General features: G+C 41.0%; 1 protein-coding gene across 1 annotated transcript; it reads right to left on the reverse strand.

Annotated features, from left to right (window-relative positions):
• Window positions 1-1,136: 1,136 nt before the first annotated feature.
• On the reverse strand, window positions 1,137-20,868 carry basp1 (brain abundant, membrane attached signal protein 1). The gene is made up of 2 exons (XM_044037742.1): window positions 20,673-20,868; window positions 1,137-5,052 (listed from the first exon to the last, which is right to left on the reverse strand). Exon 2 carries the CDS (start codon window positions 5,034-5,036, stop codon window positions 4,392-4,394), a length of 645 nt encoding a protein of 214 aa, XP_043893677.1. The 5' UTR covers window positions 5,037-5,052; window positions 20,673-20,868; the 3' UTR covers window positions 1,137-4,391.
• Between the last annotated feature and the right edge of the window lie 1,431 nt (window positions 20,869-22,299).

Consider the following 22,299-nt stretch of genomic DNA (forward strand, 5'->3'; position numbering starts at 1 on the left):
TACAGATAGAAGATGCAATTACTGTATGTGTGTGTGAGTTCACCCTCTGCTCTGTGATTATGTGTTTGTGCATTCATGTACATATGCCATCCCATGTCCCTCCCTCTCTGTGTTTCCACATGCTGCTCCCCCACATGGAATTTGCATGTGTTTGTTGGTGTGTGTGTGTGTGTGTGGTTGCTCTGCACTTGTGCCTGTTGCTAGGCAAAGAGTCTGCAATGTGGACGCCTCCACAGCCAATCGTGGCCATGGAGGAAATGTCCTAAACCACACCGTGTGTGCCAGCACCTCAGGTTCTTCCTGGACTCATGTCTTGTGTGTTGGACCTCCTCTCAGCAGCAGGGGGCGCTGTGGTGAGCTAAAATCACTGATTTTCTCTGTGGACTTTGGTGTGGGAGAGTGAGTGGTTCACAAACTTCAGTTTCCTGTCACAAAAAGGCTCAGGATGAATAATAATTAGCTGCAGCCTTGGTGTTTTTTAATCATTGATTTATGTTATATTAGATCTTCGTGTGTGTGTCTCCTGAGGCTGAACCACGTCTGGTGACAAACATCTCCACACATCATCCTGACAAAGGTTCATCTTCCTCTTCTTCATCTTCTTCTTCTTTCTCCACACAGGAAGGAGAGTTTGGATAATGACAGGAGGATCTGTTTGAACTTCCCTCTCCTTCTCGCTGTCTGATCCTCCCACACACACACACGCACGCACGCACGCACACACACTTTCAATCCAGCTCCTCACATGACAGCACCACGAGAGAGAGGAATCATGCACTGTGGTCTGCTGGGAAATTTGGAATTATATGTAGATTTTGGAACTTTAAGTAGATTTTGGAATTATAACCAGGATGTTTAAGTCTTTTTAACTTTGATCTACAGTTGGACATTGTTGGCTTTGATCCTTGTGTCTTTGACTCTTCAGTGACAACAGTCTCTGAACAATCAGTGACCTTCAGTCTGTTGATGCCACACTTTAGTATCAGCTCAGCTGAACCTCGTCAGAGCGGGAAGTAAAAATACACCAGGTTCTATCACTGATGGAGAGTAAAATCAAGTTGTGCTGGAAATCAAAAAACCTGAACTGTCCCCTTTTTTGTCTCAGGAAAAAATAAATCACGTCGCACAAAATCCTGTTTCAGTCAATTTCTTAAATTTTATTACTGTTGCACCGTTTATTTTTACAGAGTACAGAGAATTTTCAATGCATCAATTTTCACGTTTGTTTATTTTTGTCACTTTTGAATGAACGTGTGGCAGTGAGACATGATAGGATGAACAGATCAATCCATCCTAGTTGCCATGGATACAGATTGAGAATTTTTTTCTTTGTTTGTTTGCTTTTTTTCCCACTTGACCAAAAAAAAAAAAAAACAGGACGACAGATTCACCTGATCACAGACATGCAAATGAGTTTAAATGAGTTCAGTCATAGAGAGGAGAAACAGGCAGGGAATGTTAAAAAAACTCTTCCTCCACTCGTTTGTTTGTTTGTTTCTGCTACGGTTTGAAAAAAAGTGTTGCAAGGAAAGAAAAGTGCCGCGTGTCACATGACTGAAACTCAAAGGATGAGGAAATGTACACATGAGCACAGTTTCATATATGCAAAAGTGGAGGTGATTAAAAGTACGTTGATGAAACTATTCTGTATTCTTTGTAACTTTTACTGCATTTAACCTTTTTTTTCTGGCTCAGGTGTTTAGATTTTTTAAGTTATTATTCATATTTCTACCGTGCCCCAAAACTCACTTTTTTTGCGACCGCATCAGAGACCACATGGTGAAAATTTACATCTGACAGAAGTTCAGTGAATGTGTATCAAAAATTGAATGTGGGAGGGGCAAATAACTGTGTCGCCCCCAAGAAAAATTTGGCTAGAGCAGCAGGTTCATCGTACATGCACGAAAATCTGTACACATGCGTAGAAGGCTGGGATGAAGAAAAAAAAATCCATTATGACCATGATCCAAACCCAACAGGACGTCCACCATTTTGGACGTTCACTTTTTGGCGATTCGGTCAAGTTAGTTTAGTTAGCGTCGACAAGACGCTTTGATAAATAAAAACAGATCCTCTGTTCATGTTTGCTGCGTCTCATTCAGCGCAAGGACACGCTATTTTACACAAGCACCTGAACGCTACACTTCAGCTAATGAAATCTAGCTAGCTAGCTAAGTGCATTCCAGTTTCTGTGGTTTTCACCATTAATCAGGGGAGCGAGAACAATGTTACACCTGAGTTCAGTTCCGTCGAGTTTCAACTTCGCAAGTTGAATACAAATCTTGTTAGACCTAGGTTTGCTAACTGGCTAAACACTATATGAGTCGTTTTGTGTGCAACAACAGTGTAGGCACCAATAGGGGCAGCACGCATGTACGATACAAAAAAAGAAAAAGGTGCTAAAAAACAATGTTCACGTCTGGGACGGCTACGTCCCCTCAGTGACAGGACACGTTATTTAGCTTATATATTTTGTTGTTTTCAAAGCTAGCCAAGTGCTATGCTAGCTAATTGCTAAGCTAGCGAAGTCCATTCCAGTTTTTTTCAAAAATTGTAACTCTGGAGTGGGAAAAGGCGTTACACATGAGTTAAAGTGTAATTAGTGAGCTAATCTGTGCCATTGAATAAACACCGTATGTGTCAATCCGTTTGGCTACGATCTCGTAGCTAGGTTTGCTAACTAGCATTTCACTAGTTTACGATTAAATAAACAGGGGGCACTCTAAATCAAAGTTCCTATTGTTGCTTGGCAGTTACGATTTCTGAGAACAACTGGAATAAACTATTTTCCTGGCTCATGATCGAAAATATTACTGTCGGGTTTGCGTAAAGTTAAAAAGAAAAATGTACGTAAAAGCAATTCCTTCCATTCCATTCCTTCCAGTACTTTATCTTCCACTGCTACATATGTTATGCACATATTCCAGATACGTCAAAGAAAAATGAATGAGGTATGAAAACCAGAGGCTCCCTTTCACGTGCAAGGCATTTCCATCCCATAATTTACATAGCCGGGGCGTATGGTTGCCACAGAAACACAGACCACAGTCGGCCCCTTGGACCTCTGTGCCATTGTTCCTGCTACGATTGCGACAAACTTTAAAAGTTTGCATTTGAAATAAATACTGTTGTTTGTGGAGTAAATGAGCAGGAAAAGCATTTCCATGTTAACTTAAGTGCGTAACGGCTCAACTCTCTTCAGGAGAAAAGCTTCAGTCTCCTGTTCTTATCGGATAAACGTCACCATCTTCATTTTCTGGGAAAGTCGGTACAAATTCTTGGCTACAACGGCTCAGTAGAGTGGGTTTCACGCGGGTCAGCAGTGGATGTGTTTTTAAAAATGTGACGCCGCCTTCAGGATCTTTCTAAGAACATTGCAGACGTGCTTTGGACAAGGCTTTGCAGGTTTTATATTACAAATGTTTTAAAAAAAACCACACAGGGTTTCAGTACAAAATCTGCTGAGAAAAAATCCTACTACAATTTTATATCCGTGTCTACCAACGTTTTTGTGTAAAGCTTCTCGTTTTAAAACTGGCAAAATGTCTTAGAAAGCCTGGATGCTCTCAGTCCTCGCAAACAGCTGGAAATTCAGGAGAAGTGGGTATGAGGAGGGGGAATGGCAGCCCGTGGCCAAGAAGAAAGAGATCTTGGCTTGTAACCAGAGGGTTGCCGGTTTGGACCCGAGTCCCCACTAAGTCAAAAAGGGGGCTGGGGTACCCATGAGCAAGGAACCTAACCTCCATTATTCCCTGGGTGCTGCCCACTGCCCCTAATTCTAGAAAGGACTCATTAATTTAATTAAAACACAGAAAAAAAGTCTAGGGCTTAAAGTAATGTAAACCAACACAAGCCCAACTCAACAACAGGAATCTACAGGTACCTGGAGAGGAGGACAAGGAGAGCTGAGGTGTGGACAAGTCCAGCTGGTGAAGTGGTTTTTCTAACCAACCTTCCCCTTTTTCCTTCTCGACAAAATTCTGATTTTTTTACGACGTCCGCAGATCAGCGGCTGCAAAAGAACATCTGAGGGTCCCAGGAGGGAGCCGGGTGAAACCTCTGGACTGTATGATGGAGGGAGGGATGATGGAAGTGAAATGGTGAAGCCGACATGGACTCGTATCAAAGTTCAAATACTACAGCAGAAAAAAATAGAATCAAACAATAACAATAATAATAGCAATAATCATCTGCAGCGGTGGGAAACGTCTCCAGATGGTCGCTCCAGTCCAGTCCTCATCCAACAAATCATCATCGTTCAAATTACTACTATTATTGTTATTATCATCGAAATATGGGAGGGTTAGCTAATTTCTTTCTCACGTTGGTTTTTAAATCTTCATCGTGTAAGGTACTTTTTTATTTTCTTATTTCTGAAAAGAAGCTGTCCATTAATCTTGAACTGCTACGGTATGATCCTTGCTTGGTGCTTCTGTGGCGTTCACCTCCTTGGCTGGAGGTTCGACGGCTGGTGTTGATCTAGGTGCGGCGGCAGTTGCGACCTCCTTTGCCGGTGCTGGTGCCGCTGCTTCTGTATGCTTGGGGTCAGGAGAGGCGGCCTCGGCTTTGGCTGCTGGTGCCGTGGGGGCCTCAGTCTTTTTGGCGTTGGCCTCATCCTTGTTGTCAGGAGCCGGGGCAGGTGCTGCAGACTTGGCCTCGGGCTCCTTGGTGGCAGGAGCCGGCTCTTTGGCTGGGGCGGGGGCAGCTGCCTTCTCCTCAGTCTTGGCGGGCTCAGTGCTCTTTGGCACCTCCGTTTTCAGCTCGGGGTTGGTGGCAGAATTCTCAGGCTCCTTCGTGGTGGGAGCTGCATTCTTGTCCTCGTCTTTAGCCGTGGTGGCGTCTCCAACTGGTGCCTCCTTGGCCGCTGTGTCGTTTGCTACCTCCTTAGCATCACTTGCTGCCTGGCTCTCGTCCTTGTTGTCTTTTGGGGCTTCGCTCTCCTCGGCGGACGCCCCCTCAGCTTGAACATCCTTGTCTTTGTCCTTGTCGTCATTTACGTTGTACCCCTTCTTCTTTTTGCTCAGCTTGCCTCCCATTTTGGATTTCTGGCTTCTGAAAACAAAGATGGAAATAAATACATATTTAGTATCACAGGAAGAAAAAACGCACGAGACGTTCTACGAAAATACGATGATAAGACAATGGATGAATCGCAGAGAAAAGTATGTGAAGTTTGTGAAGTTTGAATATCTGTCAAGGACAAAGTTTCAAATACAGAATCTCCTACAAACAAGCCATACGTTAGAGGCGGGGCTTAACACAATGATGACAGAGAAGTGACATCTAGCAGTTTTGTAAACATCCAAAAGGGCAGCCACTTGAATACCAGTTGACTTTTGATTTGGGCAAAAGTCATCAGACGCCATCGCTGCTAGAAAACTACGACAACGCGCTTTACGTCGCTCTGCATTTGTTGTCCCAATCATTGCTTGGTTGGCATTGAGTGACGAGAGGTTGTGTGCTCGAGGTCGACGTATTTTGTTGACTTTTAACAGCCAACAAAATACTAAACATTTCAGGAGATGAAAAAGCTGATTGATCACAGTGAATAAAATCATCATCAAATTGAATTATTCCAAGAAATTTACAATGAAAATATTCAAAAAATACTACTGCTGCTACTACTACTACTACTACTACCAACAATAATAATAATAATAATAACAAAAATGGGATCAGTCGATGATCAAATGATTGATTAATGATTAAAATAGTAGTAGAAAATATTTTATATTATTTAATTTATTATTATTCATTTTATTTTCTGATCACATTCCCTGGTATAAATGCAGTAGAACAGTGTTTCCACTGGAGGAAACTTCCGTACCACTAAACCATGGGTTTATACATGTTTGCAGAAATCTGATGTTTTTTTCCCTCACTTTTAGTTTCTTCATGTTTCAAACTATTGTGATTTTATTGGCATTTTTAAAGCCACGGTTGGACCTCAGGATTTTTACTGGTGTAAAAATCATCGTCGTCATGACGATTAAAACAGAGCAAAGATCATTTGTCTTTAAATTAAAAACTGAATATATGGGCTTGAAAAATAGCACTATGATTACACACACACGTGCACGTCCATCTGTCGACTCACTGGGGAACAAGACTTCAGAACTCCTACAAATCACAAACACTCACCAACCATACGAGCTGTTGTTTAAAATCTGAAAAATGACTTCATGATTCTGCTCACAAGGAAAAAGATTTCAAATTCCACCGTCTAGATTTAACATCGACCCTTGTTATACAGGAAACAAGCTATTCAAACCATTCAGACAACAGAGAAAGTCTAAACTGATTCAGCATCAATGTGTTCATCATGAAAATGAGGCTATAGCTGAAAAACAACCAGAATTAACTCCAGTCCAGTAGAGGGCAGTAATGTGGCGGGAAAATACAATTTGGCATAAATCTTATCCTACATTTTGTAGGTAGCTTACAGGTAGGTGAGCACCCAAATATGTTACCATTCAATTTGGGTAAGATTTTTTTTTATTGTATTGCTGCTATGTTTTTCCCCTCTGGGATGAATAAAGTATTTCTATTCTATTCTATTCTAAAGATCCCATTCTCTTACAATGGGCAAAAATGTTAAACAAAACTAAAATATCGCTGTCAAAACAAAATTAGTTGTATGTACACAGAATCATACACTCAACCAGTTTCATCCAGATCTGATTACAGATTACAGTTAAGCAGGCAATTTAAGTATAACAGGGTTCAGTCCCATTGAACGAGTTCAGATACTTTTGATACTTAAGTACAGTAAATGTCATAAACTTAAAGACTTTTACTTAAGTAATATTATAAAAAAGTGACTTCAACTTCTACCAAAATCACGTACAACTGATAAATAGTTATCGACCGTGAGTATCAGTCGCCCCCTGCTGACTTTTCTCTCCACAGACACTCAGCTACTCACTGATTCTTTTCCCCATCAGTTAGCGGCTTTGAATCCACTCAGATTGTTAATCGCTTTGTCGTCGTTGAATGAATTACTCTATTATTACGTCAAATCTGTGTGTGTCCGGGCTTCCTGCCGCTCCTGCCGCAGCTTTACACTGACAACAATGGAGGAGCCGCGTGTCGCCTGACTGTCGCTTTGGACAATGAGTCACAATCATCTGAGCGGACAATGGTTTGTTTTCAGCGATGCACTTGCCGCATCGCTGAAAACGTTTCTGTCGTCTCTGTTTGAAGAGCTGAAGCAGGACAGAGACAACCTGGACAAAATGCTGCGCACACGTCGCACACAAAAGGCTTGGAGTACAGATGAACTCCGAGTACCCACTTCATTTCAACGGTGTCACAGTCACTTTTCACCCCCAAAGATAAACCAAAAAATACATTTTGAATTGATATATAATAATCAAATCCAAAATCAAACTGAAGGAGTGGTCATTTTCTTATATCTACTGTATGTGTGAACAATGACTGGGATCAACCCAAGAGAAAGGTAGCCATTTTGGGTCATCTTCCTTCATGTAGAGCTGTGAAGACTTAATATTCTCTGGTGTCTATACAAAAATAAATCGTTTTTATACATGTTCACATCTTTATCTCACTGTTAGACAGGCTTTTCTAACAGGAAACTGAAGTTTGTAAACCACTCACTCTCCCACACCAAAATCAGTGATTTTAGCTGGCGGGGACACAGGAGCTGCTGGTCTACTGCTGCCTTGTGTGGTCACTTTGTGTCACTGAGGTAAATCTGAACAAAATACTTTTTTTATGGCCGAGTTCTCAGTCTCTGTCTCATCCATCACGTCCCCGGTCTCGTTGCCCACTCTCTTCTCTCTGCCATCATCATTATCATCTCTGGTCCCGTCTTCTTGACCTGCACTGTCCTCTGTCCTCAGTGTGTAATTTCAGTCCTCTGTCCGTCCCTCTGTAGATACTAATTTTAGTTTTTCTTTAGCACATTGAAAATTAGATATTTTCTCTCTCTGTTTCAGGCCATGGATCCACTGTCTTCTCTCTCTAAGATGTTTGTTTGACCCTCTTGCATCCTTATGGACATTTTTTTCTTTGTTAGTGTCTCTTGAGAAATTTTGGAATTCAAATTTTTCTAATAGATCAACAGAAAACATTTACCGTACTCTTAAGTTACTCTTAAGTCAGTGGACATTTTTGTCCTTAATGACTTCAGAGTGTAGTAAATTAAAGTAATGCCCGACGGTTGAACGAAATCAGAATTTCCAACTTGGAAACTCGGAGCAACCTCACTGAATTAGAATTCCAAAATGTTTGTTTTGTGTCTTTTTGTTGTATTTCAATGTCTTTTCACAGTTTGGTGTATTTTTGTGGTTGTTTGTTGTCTTTTTGTGGTTGTTTTGTGTCTTTTCACAGTTGTTTGGGGTCTTTTTGTGGTTGGTGTCTTTATGTGGTTGTTTGGTGTCTTTTTGTGGTTGTTTTGTGTCTTTTCACAGTAGTTTGGTGTCTTTTTGTGGTTGGTGTCTATTTGTGGTTGTTTGGTGTCTTTTTTGTGGTTCTATTTGTGGTTGTTTGGTGTCTATTTGTGGTTGTTTGGTGTCTTTTACAGTTGTTGGGTGTCTTTTCATGGTTGTTTGGTGTCTTTTGTGGTTGTTTGGTGTCTTTTGTGGTTGTTTGGTGTCCTTTCACAGTTGTTTGGTGTCTATTTGTGGTTGTTTGGTGTCTTTTCACAGTTGTTTGCTGTCTTCACAGTTGTTTGGTGTCTTTTCACGGTTGTTTGGTGTCTTTTCACAGTTGTTTGGTGTCTTTTGCGGTTGTTTGGTGTCTTGTTGTGGTTGTTTGGTGTCTTTTCACGGTTGTTTGGTGTCTTGTTGTGGTTGTTTTGTGTCTTTTCACGGTTGTTTGGTGTCAATAGAACACTGGAAAACATTTGTCATACTCTTAAGTTACTCTAAAGTCAGTGGCCCTTTTTGTCCTTAATGACTTAAGAGTGGAGTAAAGTGGTGTCTCATGGTTGTTTGGTGTCTTTTTGTGGTTGTTTGGTGTCTTTTCACTGTTGTTTGGTGTCTTTTGTTGGTTGTTTTGGTGTCTTGTGTGGTTGGTGTCTTTATGTTTGTTTGGTGTCTTTTGTGGTTGTTTGTGTCTTTTCAGTAGTTTGGTGTCTTTTGTGGTTGGTGTCTATTTGTGGTTGTTTGGTGTCAATTTGTGGTTGTTTGGTGTCTATTTGTGGTTGTTTGGTGTCTTTTCACAGTTGTTTGCTGTCTTCACAGTTGTTTGGTGTCTTTTCCGCGTTTGTTTGGTGTCTTTTCGGTTGTTTGGTGTCCTTTCAGTTGTTTGGTGTCTATTTGTGGTTGTTTGGTGTCTTTTCACAGTTGTTTGCTGTCTTCACAGTTTGGTGTCTTTTCACGGTTGTTTGGTGTCTTTTTGATTTGTTTGGTACCTTTTCAGTTGTTTGGGTGTCTTTTCACAGTTGTTTGGTGTCTTTTATTTGTTTGGTGTCTTGTTGTGGTTGTTGGTGTCTTTTCACAGTTCTTTGGTGTCTTTTGTGGTTGTTTGGTGTCTTTTTAAATTGGTTGTTTGGTGTCTATTTGTGGTTGTTTGGTGTCTATTTGTGGTTGTTTGGTGTCTTTTCATAGTTGTTTGCTGTCTTCACAGTTGTTCTGTGTCTTTTCACAGTTGTTTGGTGTCTTTTCACAGTTGTTTGGTGTCCTTTCACAGTTGTTTGGGTGTCTATTTGTGGTTGTTTGGTGTCTTTTCACAGTTGTTTGCTGTCTTCACAGTTGTTTGGTGTCTTTTCACGGTTGTTTGGTGTCTTTTTGCTTTTCTTGGTTGTTTGGTGTCTTTTCACAGTTGTTTGGTGTCTTTTCACAGTTGTTTGGTGTCAATAGAACACTGGAAAACATTTGTCATACTCTTAAGTTACTCTAAAGTCAGTGGCCATTTTTGTCCTTAATGACTTAAGAGTGGAGTAAAGTGGTGTCTCGTGGTTGTTTGGTGTCTTTTTGTGGTTGTTTGGTGTCTTTTCACAGTTGTTGGTGTCTTGTGGTTGTTTGGTGTCTTTTCAGAGTTGTTTGGTGTCTTTTCACAGTTGTTTGGTGTCTTTTTCACGGTTGTTTGGTGTCTTTTGTGGTTGTTTGGTGTCTTTTGTGGTTCTTTGGTGTCCTTTCACAGTTGTTTGGTGTCTATTTGTGGTTGTTTGGTGTCAGTTGTTTGCTGTCTTTTGTTTGGTTCTTTGGTTGTCTTTTCACAGTTGTTTGGTGTCTTTTGGATGTTTGTGTCTTGTTGTGGTTGTTTGGTGTCTTGTTGTGGTTGTTTGGTGTCTTTTCACAGTTCTTTGGTGTCTTTTTGTGGTTGTATGGTGTCTTGTTGTGGTTGTTTTGTGTCTTTTTGTGGTTGTTTGGTGTCAATAGAACACTGGAAAACATTTGTCATACTCTAAAGTCAGTGGCCATTTTTGTCCTTAATGACTTAAGAGTGGAGTAAAGTAAACTTATGCCTGAGGGTTAAAATCTCAACAGATAGTGGTTTAATAAAACATATTCAGAAATCGTTTTCAGCTCTGAAACTGATAACAACCTCACGTTAGAATTCCAAAATTGTCACAATATGGCTTTTTTGTCTTTTAGTTGTTTTTCTGTTGTTTACTTGCTTTTGTTTGTTGTAGAGTTTAACACAGGTTTGCATGTCTTTAGTTAAAAATCGGTTAAAAATTCTTGTCTGAACAGAAATGAGGTCTTGTCTTCCTATTATGTTTCTTAACTGTGAATCGATTAGTTTTGTTCAGACTGAATTCTTTCCCCCCTCGCTCTGATAAGAGTGTAAAGTATTGTCTTGTTCTCTGTGTAAACGTAAATGTAAATGGCCACATTTTTGTGAATCACGTTCTAATCCCGTGCCTGTCTTGTTCCTCTGCTCGGGCAGATGGTCGGGAGATCCCGGCCCTGGAGTGGCGTGGAGGGCAGTGTGGCGCGTTCCTGTGTCGTCTAAGACTGAGGAATGTTAAAGGTTAAACCTGCAGCCGCAGTGAATCCTCGCTCAACTCCACCTCGTGTCTCAGCAGGAGACGCTGCTCTCTGAGGGATGGACGTCAACAACATGGAGCAGGAATTTTTAAAAATGGCTCCTCCCCAAAGGAAAAGCTATTTTTATTCAAATAAAAAAAACATTCTCATGCTTTTCATAAAAGCTCCTTCAAAGAAAACATTATTTAAAACTCTTTGACACACGTTCACGTCTTTATCTCACTGTTGGACAAGACTTTTCCAACAGGAAACTGAAGTGTGTAAACCACTCTCCCACACCAAACCCCATAGAGAAAATCAGTGATTTTAACATCACAGCACACAGGAGTTGCTGATCCACTGCTGCCTACATCACTAAGTTCATATGTCTTATTTTGTAAAATTATTTGTTCAGATTTACCTCAGTGACACAAAGTGACCACACGAGGCAGCAGTAGACCAGCAGCTCAGCAATCTGAACCATGACACAGCATCTGAGGGACAATCTGAACTAAGATGAAAAACTAAGATTTTATGTGGATTATAATTTGATTTTCTTTCTTGATGTACAAACAGTTTTAAAAGCAGCCCCAGTGTGACACATGCACACACACACACACACACACACACACTGCAGTTTAGTGGATAAATACTCAAATTGACAGAGCTTTAGAAAACCAGAGGCACTGAAATGGTTATTGATCGTTACTGATTGACCGTGTGTGTGTGTGTGCTCTGCAGAGATGAAACAATAATCAGTGTAAACACATTTTTAGATGCAGAGGAAATTTAAAAACACTGAAGTCAAACGTCCTCCTCTGTGGATTCTGTAGCTTTTGTATTTCTGCTCGCTAACATCCTTCTCTCCTGAGACGATCACGTGATCTCCACATCTGCACAGTTCATATAAATAACCATGATATTTCTGTACATAAACTAAGAAATGGTGACATAGAGGTTTTTTTTTTTTTTTACAGAAAGACATGTAGCTCTAAAAACATATAACGCTTAAAACACGTAATGTTAAAAACATATAACGCTAAAAACATTTAACCCTAAAAGCATGTAACACTAAAAACATTTAACGCTAAAAACACGTAACGCTAAAAACATAAATAACAAAACAAACATAAATAACAAAACAACAAAGAAAAACAAAATTCATGTTAGTGAGACCTATATGACAAACATGACAAAACAGACGTCACAAGTAAAGATCCAAAAACTTTGAGTGTTTTGGGGCGGAGCTTTATATAAAAATGTAGCTTCCTTTTGCTAGCTTATTAGCAAGTTTTTGACTAGTTACCTAGTTAATTAGTTACTCAGCCAGTAAGCAAATAAATTAGCTAACTGGCCAACTGTCTAGTTAACTAGTTAGTTAGTCAGCTGATTGGCTAGTTAATTAGTCTTTGCTAGGTAGATAATTAGTCAGTTATCCAAGTGGTTAGTTAGCTAATTAATTAGTCAGTAAGTTGCATAGTTACTTAATCAGTCTTGGCTAGTTAATTAGCTCGTCAGTTGACTCATAAACAAATATCACTTAGTGCAGCTTTAAAAACTCAAAGTGACTTTGATGGTTCACACTCTGTGACTGATGATCACTGACTATCACTTCCACATTTTTCTTTCTGCAGAGACTTTGATTTATTAATGAGACTCAGTTATAAAATATTTACCCACAAACACAAACACAAAACACAAATTGTGCCAAACTCTAATTTGGCACAATTTATTCTAGGACTTTAAGAAATTAGTACCGTTGAATGAACACACACCACTGACTCTCCCACACCAAAGTCCATATAGAAAATCAGTGATTTTAACATCACAACACACAGGAGTTGTTCAAATGTCTTTTTTGTCACTTCAGGGTTTGAAATCCTTTGCTTAGATTTACGTCAGTGACACAAAATGACCACACGAGGCAGCAGTAGACCAGCAGCTCCTGTGTCCCCATGACCTAAAATTTGATTTTCTCTATGGGGTTTTTAGTCTTTTTTAGAGTTTTCCATGTTTTCACCGAGAGTGAAGCTTAAAGCTAAACAACTGGAAAATACAAACAGACAGTTTAAAATGAATTCAGTGTTTACAGAGTAAATGATAAAGTAATTAAGTATTTAAACACGTTCCCTTATCTGCTGGTGAAAAGCAAACACGGAGAACAACAGAATACCTGAAAATCCAGAGCAGGCGAAACAAGGCACATAGAAGTGCAGTGATCAAGTGTCTGAGGCACTAATAATAACGTGAAAATTTCATCGCTGATGTGAATTTAAGCAGAGCTTCACAAGAAACACAGCAGATGAGTTCACAGGACATGTCTAATTACTGCTTATCTGCAGCTTGCTGGAGGACCATGTGTCCACTGAGAGGACGGCCTCTGTGATCTGTACCACATCACGTCCAGACAAACCCTCCATTTTGTGACTGAATTTGTTTAAAAAGGCTGAATATTTTTTATCGGCTTTGTCCGACTTGACTGGTGTCAATCAGTCAAGTCTTTTTTTCAGTGTCCTGCACCGTTTGCAAAGATTTCCGTGTCTCCACCTGACGACCTCGGGGAGACAGCGGAGTGTAGTTTCTCTCTGACTTTGGGAGAAACTTTGCGAGAAACTTTGGGAGAAACTTCTGGTAAACAAACAACGTTGCAACGTTTTAACAGCTGTCGGTTGTTTACCATGACCGTTCTTTGACACCCTTCCCTTGGGTTACCAGAGGAAAAATGGACGGTACGGTCTCCACCCACCACAGAGAGAAATAACATCACTGCCTTCCGCCCGCAGTTTACTCTCACACAAAGTTTGACTTTGTCTTGCAGAGACAAACCGACCTGGAAGTCCTCCATTGTGGTCTGTTGTGTTGCGTTTGACGTCTTCATTGGTTGCCGTTGCACCGGTGCGACGTTGGGCTGCGCATAATCGGCGTCTTCCACTGTTGGTGAAGGTTCTCAGTCATCCAGGTCATGGTCTTCTTTAGGACTTGCTTGAGTTGAGTTGAATATGTTTCACAATGAAAGTGTATGTTATGCTTTCTAATAATGTTCCCTTATATATGCTTCCTCTAGGGAACATTATTAGAAAGCATAATATACACTTTCATTGTTATGCAGATGACACACAGCTATATTTATCGATGAGGCCGGATGAAATAAATCAGGTTGTTCAACTCCAGGAATGTCTCAGAGACATTAAGTCCTGGATGACCTGTAACTTTCTACTTTTAAACTCAGAAAAAACTGAGGTCATTATACTCGGCCCTAAACACCTCAGAGAAAAACTTTCTGATCACATTGTCACTTTAGATGACATCACCCTGGCTTCCAGTTCCACTGTGAGGAACCTTGGAGTTACTTTTGACCAGGAAATGTCTTTTGATTCACACATAAAACTAATTTCCAGAACAGCCTTCAACCTGCGGAACATTATGAAAATTAGAAACATTCTGTCTTTACAGGATGCTGAAAAACTAGTTCATGCTTTTAGATTACTGTAACTCCTTATTAGCAGGATGTTCTAACAAGTCTGTTAGAATCCTCCAGTTAATTCAAAATGCTGCAGCACGAGTTCTGACAGGAACTAGAAAGAGAGACCATATAACTCCAGTGTTAGCTTCTCTACACTGGCTCCCCATACAGTTTAGAATTAAATTTAAAATCCTCCTCCTCACGTACAAAGCACTTAATGGTCAGGCCCCTTCATACCTGAAAGACCTAGTCTTACCCTATCATCCTAATAGACCACTTAGGTCACAAAATACAGGTTTACTTGTGGTTCCCAGAGTCTGTAAGAGTAGAATGGGAGGCAGAGCCTTTAGCTACCAGGCTCCTCTCCTGTGGAACCAGCTTCCAATGATAGTTCGGGAGGCGGACACTCTCTCTGTATTTAAAGTTAAACTTAAAACTTTCCTTTTTGATAAAGCTTATAGTTAGAGCTGGTTCAGGGAAACCTAAACCATCTCTTAGTTATGCTGCTATAGAACTAAACTGCTGGGGGATTTTCCTGTGGTACACGCACATTCACTCTCTCACACTCAGCATTTGATTATGACTTTTTATATGTCATTAACCTTGTCTCTTTCTCTCCCTAGTTTGTGTCTTTCCTTCCTTCCCTCTCTCTCTCTCTCTCTGTATTCTCATCATGCAGGTTGCAGGATCAAGATCCAGTTTCCGAGGCTACGCTCATCATCACCATTATTATTATTTTGTAATTAAAAAGTCGATATCAGTAACTGTATAAACTTGTAACCTGATACAGTTGTTGTGTATCTGCTGCTGGTCTCCCTCTCTCTCTTCTGTCTCTCCCTCATCTCCCTCTTGTCCTTTCTCTCCCCCCATTTTCTGTCCCCCACCTCTCCACTGTCCCCCATTTTTCCTTTCACCCCAACCGGTCGAGGCAGATGACCGCACATCTCTGAGCCTGGTTCTGTCAGAGATTTCTTCCTGTTAAGAGGGAGTTTTTTCTCTCCACTGATGCCTAGTGCTTGCTCATTGTGTGAACTGTTGGGGTTCTCTGCTCTCTTTGATGTTATCTATGTACAGTGCCTTGAGATAATGTATGTTATGATTTGGCGCTATACAAATAAAATGGAATTGAATTGAATTGAACCTTTATCCATGAGGCTTCTTCAGTTCTGACCAACAAGTGGGAAGAACCAGGTCTTCAACATCTGAGGCTGATCCCGCAGGTCCGGTCGTTATGGAGTTGTTAAGTTGAACGATGCAGAGTCGTACACCGCTCCCAGTTTCCAGTTGCTGGTGTGAACCTCGTCTCATAATAAAGGTGAAATGTAACTCAACTCAAGCAAGTCCAGTCGCCCACAGTGTAACTACTGAAGTGTCTTACACTGTGTTTTCCCAGTTCCGAGTGCAACTGGAATGTGAAATTAGCTGGAAATGTTTTATTTCTTCAATCCCATCGCAGACAAGCTTGAGTTTTCAATGGTCGTCCTCCTTCACAATGTTTGGATTTAGTGTCTTTGGAAGAAGGGACTTTGTTTGTACTCCACAAGAGAACACTTCGGTTTGCTTCTGTACAGTTCGAAATGGTTCTGGTTCAGGCTTGCGTTTCAAGAACAGAACCTTTGAGTTGGCAGGCGTAGTGTTGTGGACTAGCCGCGTGACGTTGTACCGGGGCAACGACAGTGAATGCAACACAACAGACCACAATGGAGCCAACAAGACAAAGTCAGACTTCCGTGGGATATTTACACCCGTCGTTTTTCGGTCGCACCAATCAGCTGATTGTTGTGGGTGGAGCCTGTTTACCCACCCAATACAGACAAGTTCTTTCTTCCTTTGGGGTACCAGAGTAAGATGGTACGGTCCAGGGTGGAGCTAAACCGACTCTACCCATGAGTCCAATGGTCAAATTGAGGCAAATGTCTACAGTCTGTCCTGCTGGACGTCCTCCATCGTTGTCTGTTGTGTCGCATTTGTGGTTCGATGTCGTCGCCCCGGTAGTGGATCTGAGGTCTACACTCACAGCACCCTCTGCTAGACCATGTGGTTATTACATTAGACAATCTGATGTACTTCTACGATGTACATTTTGAAGTCAAACAGATTTTTAGGGTTTGACTTTCCCCTCCCCCTCCCCTCCAATTCAATTCAATTAAATTCAAAGTGTTTATTGTCATATGCACAGTAAAGAAACACGTTTCCCTGTACAATGAAATTCTTACATTGCTGTCCACTCAAAAACACCAGCATAAAGTAGAAAAGAGATGCTTTTGTAAAAAAAAAAGTATAAATATACATAAGAAAAATATAAATATTACAAAGAAACTAAAATAACATATATGCATAAAGTAAGTGTAAACATATGCATATATACAAGGAATAAGAATATTACAAAAAAACTAACATAACATATATGCATAAAATAAGCATATATGTTATGTTAGTTTTTTTGTAATATTCTTATTCCATGTTTCAAGCAGATATATGAATTGTGGATTTAAGGCTAACGATACATCGCCACAGATTAAACTGAGCTCCAGATTATTAGAAACAAGTTTCACTGCGACAATTGTACGACTCCCCCGGTTAGATGCCACGGGATCCAAATTGGAGAGCAGACACCAGACAAGGAGTCAGGACAAAAAACATCTCTGAACTTCAGATAACCCTCAAAATAGCAGAGGGTGGGGGAGACACGCACACACTCACACAAACACTATCCCACAGCAGAGTGGACCCACTGATGACACACACACAAGGACAACAATATAAAATAATAAGTCAGTGGTCACTTCCTCTGTGGTTCCTCATTCTATTTTTACGGATAAAATAAACGTTTAAATAAATAATAAATGTTTACAAATAATTTTCTGCGAAAAAAGATATGAAAAAAGTGACTGCTGATGTCTTAGTTTGTTGTTAAGATTGACAGCCCTTAATCGGAAGACACTGCCCTCAGGTGGTGGGGGTAAGAAGTGCACACATGATGTGCCCTGTGCCCTTTTATTGAATCAGAACATTCCAGAAGTTAATAACTGACGATATCGCAATTGTCGTTCTGTCACAGTCGTGTGATCAAAAGGTGACATAATCACGTCATCCCACAGTCAACAAACCTGAGGTCGCTGAGAAAATAAACAACCTCAGCAGAGGAAGTTATTCTTTAACCAGCGCCATTCACTTCCTGCTTAAGAAAAACAAATCTGTTCAAATCAGTGGGGAACCTTCAGGACCTTCTAAGGCTCAACCTTAATTCTGGACCAGAAAATAGTAGATCATAGTAGATAAAATAGAGTATTAAATAATATATATATATATTTAAAAAATCTATTTAATTTAATTTAATACAATACATTTAATAAATAAATCTCTCATCTTTGTTCTAAAATTAAGTTTACTGTCAAGTTCCAATCAGCAATGAAAGGGTTACTGTCCTGAAACATGATATCCAATCAGAATCGTTCGTCTCTATTAGGCCTGGTTAGCTGGCTTATTCGTTGGTTAGGACTTCTCTTGCTAGGACTTGTGGCTAGCTTGTTAGCACCACCTTTGTCAAGGCGGCCTTTGACAGAAAAACTTCAAATAATAAAAATTGGAAGTCCAACTCCAGAACTGGAATTAAAAGAAACGGTTATGAAAGTGGAAAGGCATTTCAAGACCGAGAATTCTTATTAGTTGGAGACGTGCGCACAGCGTACTGGAAGCTGCACAGTGAAAATTACGGGCTGCACTTTGACTTCCCCAGGCTCAAGATTGAACTGACAGTAAAACTTTGAGGCAAGGAGCCCATCAGACCTGCTGCACTTTCTGACACTTAACGAGCTGACTGAGCGCATGCCGCAGCTGTATCCCCTCACCTGCGCGGCGCTGACCACCCCTATGTCTGACCTGCCCCGTGGGGCTTTCTTTCAGGATCGCCCCGGAGCTTTGGTACTGATGTCCATAGAGAAAGGACTTCTTTTGGAGCTCAAGTCAAAGGACAAGCTTTACTACGCTGCCATCGCCCACTTCACAAGGAAAGACAGACGAATGGATTTCACTTACATGTAAGGTAGGCCTATGTTGTAAGCCACATCAACGCCGTCATTTTGCTTATAAAAGTGCTGGGGACAATAACCATAGCTTAAGTGTGGTTTGAAAAGTGCTAAGTACTTCATCCGTTTGACGTTTCATTACATTATGCACTGCATTACAGTGTATTGAGTGGCTCTGACACTCCTATTACGGAAAAGGAAAAATAACACGTATACATACAAAAAACAGAGAAGGTCTGGAAGGATCCCCTCACGGGTACTCTCCCCGGCCGCCGGTGGACTGTGCCATGCGGCGAACGTGAGGGTCGACACGCGTCGGCCGAGGTGGGATCCCAGAGGGGCCGGGTGCACCGCACTTCATTGTATCTTAAAAAATAGTCTTTGTATTACCAGCTTGTGCATTTGAAATTGTATTGTAGTTTGAGGATGCTCATGAATTTATTTCTCAATGTGTGTTTGGTTTGTTGTGCGCCGGGATTTCACAGCGCTGTCCATGGTGATGAAATGAGCCTCGGTGTCGGTGTCAGCAGCGTCACAGGGTGACCTCATTTTATATTTCCAGATTTTGGCTGTTTGCACTGAGTATGTTTATTTATTTCAACTATGTAGCCATAATGGTCTCCAGTTTTATGAAGTTAATGTTGAGAATGTATATATATACAAAAAAAGTGAAAAGTAAAGTGAACCACTCACTCTCCCACACCAAACCCCATAGACAAAATCAGTGATTTTAGCTGGCGGGGACACAGGAGCTGCTGGTCCTCTGCTGCCTCATGGGGTCACTTTGTGTCTCTAACGTAAATCTGTATGAAGGATTTTAAAAGACGAATTTTACAAACTAAGACATTTGAACTTAGTGATGGAGGCAGCAGTGGATCAACAACTCCTGTGTGCTATGATGAAATCACTGATTTTCTCTATGGACTTTGGTGTGGGAGAGTGAGTGGTTTACAAACTTCAGTTTCCTGTTGGAAAAGTCTGTCTTACAGTGAGATAAAGACGTGAACATGTGACGTAGACATCGTAGTAACTTAACTGATGTAGATTTTATCAGGTTAGTTTTTTATGAAGAGGCTAAATCTTGTTTTTGCTCCTGTGTCTACAGGCAGCCATGTTGTCGCTGTCCTGTAGGTTGTGTCTGTGCAGCCGTCAGATGACTCATTCTACCACACACACACACTTGTGTGTGAAATAATCTGATTAATTAAATCAGATTAACTAATCAATTCACTCACAGCTGATTATTAATCAATGTGACAGTATCACATTAATGAAGTGAGATGTGACGATTACACACACGCACACACACTCATGTTAATTCTATAAATCTTTAATTCTCTCTCTTTTTTCTCTCATATATCAGAATAATTTAAACACCCTCCTCTTCCTCTTCATCTTAATCTTATTGACAGGCGCCGTGGCATCTCTCTCATCCACACCCTACACTCAGTGCGCATGCGCGCTGCTGCAAACAAAGGACCGTGCAATTAAACCGACGGAGGAAGCATTAATAAAGTCTGACTCCGCGAAGTGTGTGCGCGTGTGTACACATCTTCCTCAACACTTGCACACAAGCGCGCTCGTTCTGTAAAAAAAAAAAATCTCCATCATCTTCCTCCTTCATCATCAACGACATAACGCGGGAATATGCATTAATAATTCATCACAATCATGAATACACGCGCGTGTATGTGAGAGAGACCCCTCCTCACAGACAAAGAGCATCTCTCGCTCTGGACGCACATTAGTAAACGATCTGTGCGTTGCCATGGCAATTCCGGAAAAAATGACAATCTCGACGCAAGAACAATAAAAACGTCATTAATTGATAATAAATAAACAGAGGAAGCACCCACGCGGGTTTTTTTGACATGAAAGTGAAAAAAAGACGTGTGTGTGTGTGTGTGTGCGCGCGCGCCCCGTACACGCCCCTCTCTACCGCTCCTTCACTTCTATCTGCTGGAGAAAAAACCCGACGACGACGATGATAATGATGATGATGATTATTCTTATTCTCATTTATTCTTATTACACTGAGCTCGGAATTCTTTCTTTCTCGCATCCTTTACTATTTTATTTTATTTCCTGGCACGCGCAGCTCGCGTGCGCGCTCCGGCTGCACGAGCTCATGAACACATGAAGAATAAAAAGACAAAAGGGATGAAAAAAAAACACGCACAAACATTATGTGGAGAAAAAGGAGAAAAAAAACATGGAGGATTTAACGGGCGCGATGTTTCTTACCCGGGGCCGACGCTGCTCCTCTGGTTCTGGTCCTGGTCCTGGTTCTGGTCCTGGTACTGATCTCCTCGCAGCTCCAAGTATCTGCTGCTGTAATGTTTTTTTCTTTTCTCTCTTCTTCTTCTTCCTCGTCTGTTGCGGTTCTTCTTGCGCTCCTAGCGGCGCGTATCTGCTGTGCGGCTCTGCTGAAATCCTCCGCCTGCGCGCGCACACACACACACACGCACGTACGTATCATTCACAATGATCCACCTGAGGATTAAACACACTGTGCGTGTGCTGCGTTCACTGTCTTCAGGGGAAACAAATTTATTTGATCGAATTATGTTTGCTGCATAAACTCAATGTTTTTATGTCATTGAAATTAAAAGTGTTGTAAAATTGTTTTGATTAATTTTGTGAATAAAGTTTATAAATAAATAGAATATTATATAAATAATAAATTAATCTGTTGGATTGTCGTTGGATGTTGGTTCTCTGCCTCAGTGCGCCCCCTGCTGGCCACTGCTCACACTGAGGTTTCAGTGACAATGTGACGATAAAAAAAAACTCACCTGTCAATCTTGAAAAGAAAGAGAGAAGTTGATTATAAAATATAATACATTTTAATATTTGTCACCGGGTATATATTACAAATTCCTTTTCCGTAGGACTCCAGTAATAAAAAAATATTTTCAATTAAGAATGTCAAAATGTCTGCATGTCCTGTTCAAATACAGGGAAGAGACACTCTGACGATGTGTTCTGACTTTCCAAAATCTGGATTATGTATGAGATGTATTTGTCTAACGTGTTTAGGCTCGAAGATTAGTTATAAAACAGCAGTAAAAAGTAACTCAGTGAGGTAAACAGAACGCCTGACTCAAGGCTCTGTGAGCAGGCATGGACAGGCCATCAGGTCTGAATTTCTTGAAGGACATTGAGCTAGTCCAATGAAAGCTCTCAGCCCTCCCCTCCCTCCTTGTCCCCCCTCCATCCATCCCGGCGTAACGGCGAGATGGAGCGAACGGACAAATTATGGATAAAAAGCAAAAGGGGGCTCAAGGAAAAAAGGCTCAAAAGCCTAAAAGTTGACAGCAAAATGCACTAAAATTACAGATTTGCTCCACCGCTGCAGGGCCGTCAGCGACGGCGTCATCACCATCATCAAGTGCAGAAGCAGTCCCATGCACAGTACACAAGGGGCTGTCGGAGTGGCTCATGTGCAAGTGTTCAGGTGTATTCGGAGGAGGAGAGAGAGAGACCCATGCGACCCAGCAAGGACAGGGTTCATTTCTTTTTGTAAATCTGACTCTGAAAGAGTCAGTGCCTCACTAGCCATGAACCTCACCGTATGTCTCTGGTCACAAGGGGGCGCTGTATATTTACAGGTGTGATTTTCTTTTTAAAAAAAACAACAAAATAAATAAATAAAGCCAGAATTATTATGACTGTGTGTATGAACACACTAACATGTGCACCTGCTCCAAACTGCCAGCTTCCTCTGCCTCTCTCCTCCTCTCCTTCTCTCCTTTTCACCCCTCTCCTTCTCTCCTCTCTTTCTCCCCTCTCTCCTTTCTCCTTCTCTCTTCTGTCCTCTCTCCTTCTCTCTTCTCTCCTCTCTTACCTGTATTATTCAGTTTCCATATTA

Source organism: Solea senegalensis, linkage group LG1 (genome assembly GCF_019176455.1).
Source record: "Solea senegalensis isolate Sse05_10M linkage group LG1, IFAPA_SoseM_1, whole genome shotgun sequence".
Lineage (NCBI taxonomy): Eukaryota > Metazoa > Chordata > Actinopteri > Pleuronectiformes > Soleidae > Solea > Solea senegalensis.